General features: G+C 28.0%; 1 protein-coding gene across 1 annotated transcript; it reads right to left on the reverse strand.

Moving 5' to 3' along the window:
* Positions 1-566: 566 nt before the first annotated feature.
* LOC124421124 lies at positions 567-1515 on the reverse strand. Its single transcript, XM_046955945.1, has 4 exons — positions 1365-1515; positions 1222-1292; positions 1022-1154; positions 567-954 (listed from the first exon to the last, which is right to left on the reverse strand). The coding sequence occupies exons 1-4, from the start codon at positions 1474-1476 to the stop codon at positions 830-832; spliced, it is 441 nt and encodes a 146-aa protein (XP_046811901.1). The 5' UTR covers positions 1477-1515; the 3' UTR covers positions 567-829.
* Positions 1516-1827: the final 312 nt, after the last annotated feature.

Raw genomic sequence — 1827 nt, forward strand, 5'->3', positions numbered from 1 at the left:
TAGATAGATAGATAGATATATAGATAGATAGATAGATAGATAGATAGATAGATAGATAGATAGATAGATAGATAGATAGATAGATAGATAGATAGATAGGTAGGTAGACAGATGGACACTTTCTCTATATGAAGAAAAAGAAATGGTGGAAATATTTTATTTACAGCAGTTATTTCAAACCATTGAACGTAAACATTCCAATGCTTGTGCCAATTGTGAAACGATTACTCATCTTTAATCGTGCCAAGTCTGAGAAATTAACAATGCATATAAATAAATCGTAATGTTAATCATCAGAATGGAAAATCAATATTGGTATGATGTTTTTGTGACCACTTAGGAAATATACATATTATTTATATATCGTTCATTTTTATAGCCTTCACTTTAGTTAATCATTCGTCATTTCTACAATAAAATTGGACTATAGACTAGACTATAGAGTAGACTATAGACTAGACTATAGACTAGACTGTAGACGGAGTGTAGCTTATACTAAAGTATAGTTTTATTAACGACACCTGTACGTATAAGTTTTTATAATTTAATAATATTGTAATGTATACGCCTATTTTCAAGACGAGTTAAAAATACTTTTTTGATACGTAAAAAACAAAATTTTTTAATGTGTTTTGCGATTTTAAAGTTGAAATCTAATATTAATTTTTAAGCCTATACCTTTCAAATATATTTTGAGTTAAAAACAATCTCCGAAAGCTCTTAGAAATGTGTCTCAAGAATATGAAAAATTGTAATGCTATAAGTTTCGTTTTCTTGAAGCTTATAATTCTTTCCAGGCATGTAATATACATTTATATTAAAACCGATATTATACAATTAACTCTACTGTACATTCTGTAGCTATTCGTTGTCCTTGACAAGTGTTTTCTTTATTGTGGATGCGTATATCACGATACAAATTATAGATGCGCCATAACATTAGACAAAAAAATTCTGCAAATATAAATTATAATTAGTCGAAAATTTTATATTTGTATGTATTTGATTCATAAAAACATACCAATGCCGAATAATACCAACGTGTGCATTAGTACATGTACATTTAAAGTAATACGATATAAAAAATAACAAAAGATGGCAGTGAGACTAAGTCCATATAGTAACAGCCAGGGTCGCATAAATTTGTAACGTTTCTTTGAAAAAATTAGTAAATTATTAATAAACCTAACGATTTTATCTCATTTGCCAGAGGCTTCTTACCTTTACAATGCCCGCTATGAAAAAACTAGAATTAAGGACCAATAATATATATATTATGGAAAATATTAATCCTAAAAATTTAATAATTTAGAAAATATTTATACTCATGAAATTGTCTATTTTAAGATTAAATTTTAACTCACTGCCCACAAACTCTTTATCTGCAACCCAATAAAATATAATTCCAACTGTGTTGAATAGAATATCAAAGCAACCAACATAGAGTCCAAATGTGGAACGACGACAGCACTTCATTATTTTATAAACCGAAAGTATAGAAATATGAATACGACCGTGAATGTAGACTAATCATTTAACCAGTAAAACATTTATTAAGAACATCTAGATATTCCTACCTTTCTATTACTCATGAATACAATTAGCTTGCGGCTAATATTTTGCTTATATTTACCGATATTCAAAATTATATAGTTCTACAATTAACACTCTGCTATATTTTGCATAGATAGTTCCGTTAATGGACTGTATTGATAGACCAGACTATAGACTAGACTATAGACTAGACTATAGACTAGACTATAGACTAGACTATAGACTAGACTATAGACTAAACTATAGACTAAACTATAGACTAAACTATAGACT

The sequence above is a fragment of the Lucilia cuprina genome, unplaced genomic scaffold, assembly GCF_022045245.1.
Source record: "Lucilia cuprina isolate Lc7/37 unplaced genomic scaffold, ASM2204524v1 Scaffold_2158, whole genome shotgun sequence".
Taxonomy (NCBI): domain Eukaryota; kingdom Metazoa; phylum Arthropoda; class Insecta; order Diptera; family Calliphoridae; genus Lucilia; species Lucilia cuprina.

What these genes read in the sequence shown, in the direction of transcription:
- LOC124421124 (XM_046955945.1), bottom strand. Translation starts at nt 1,476, where the DNA reads ATGAAGTGCTGTCGTCGTTCCACATTTGGACTCTATGTTGGTTGCTTT. An exon ending in AGATAAAGAGTTTGTGGGCA is followed by an intron (nt 1,293 to 1,364) that starts GTGAGTTAAAAT and finishes TTAAATTTTTAG; the next exon opens with GATTAATATTTTCCATAATA. An exon ending in GTTGGTATTATTCGGCATTG is followed by an intron (nt 955 to 1,021) that starts GTATGTTTTTAT and finishes TTATATTTGCAG; the next exon opens with AATTTTTTTGTCTAATGTTA.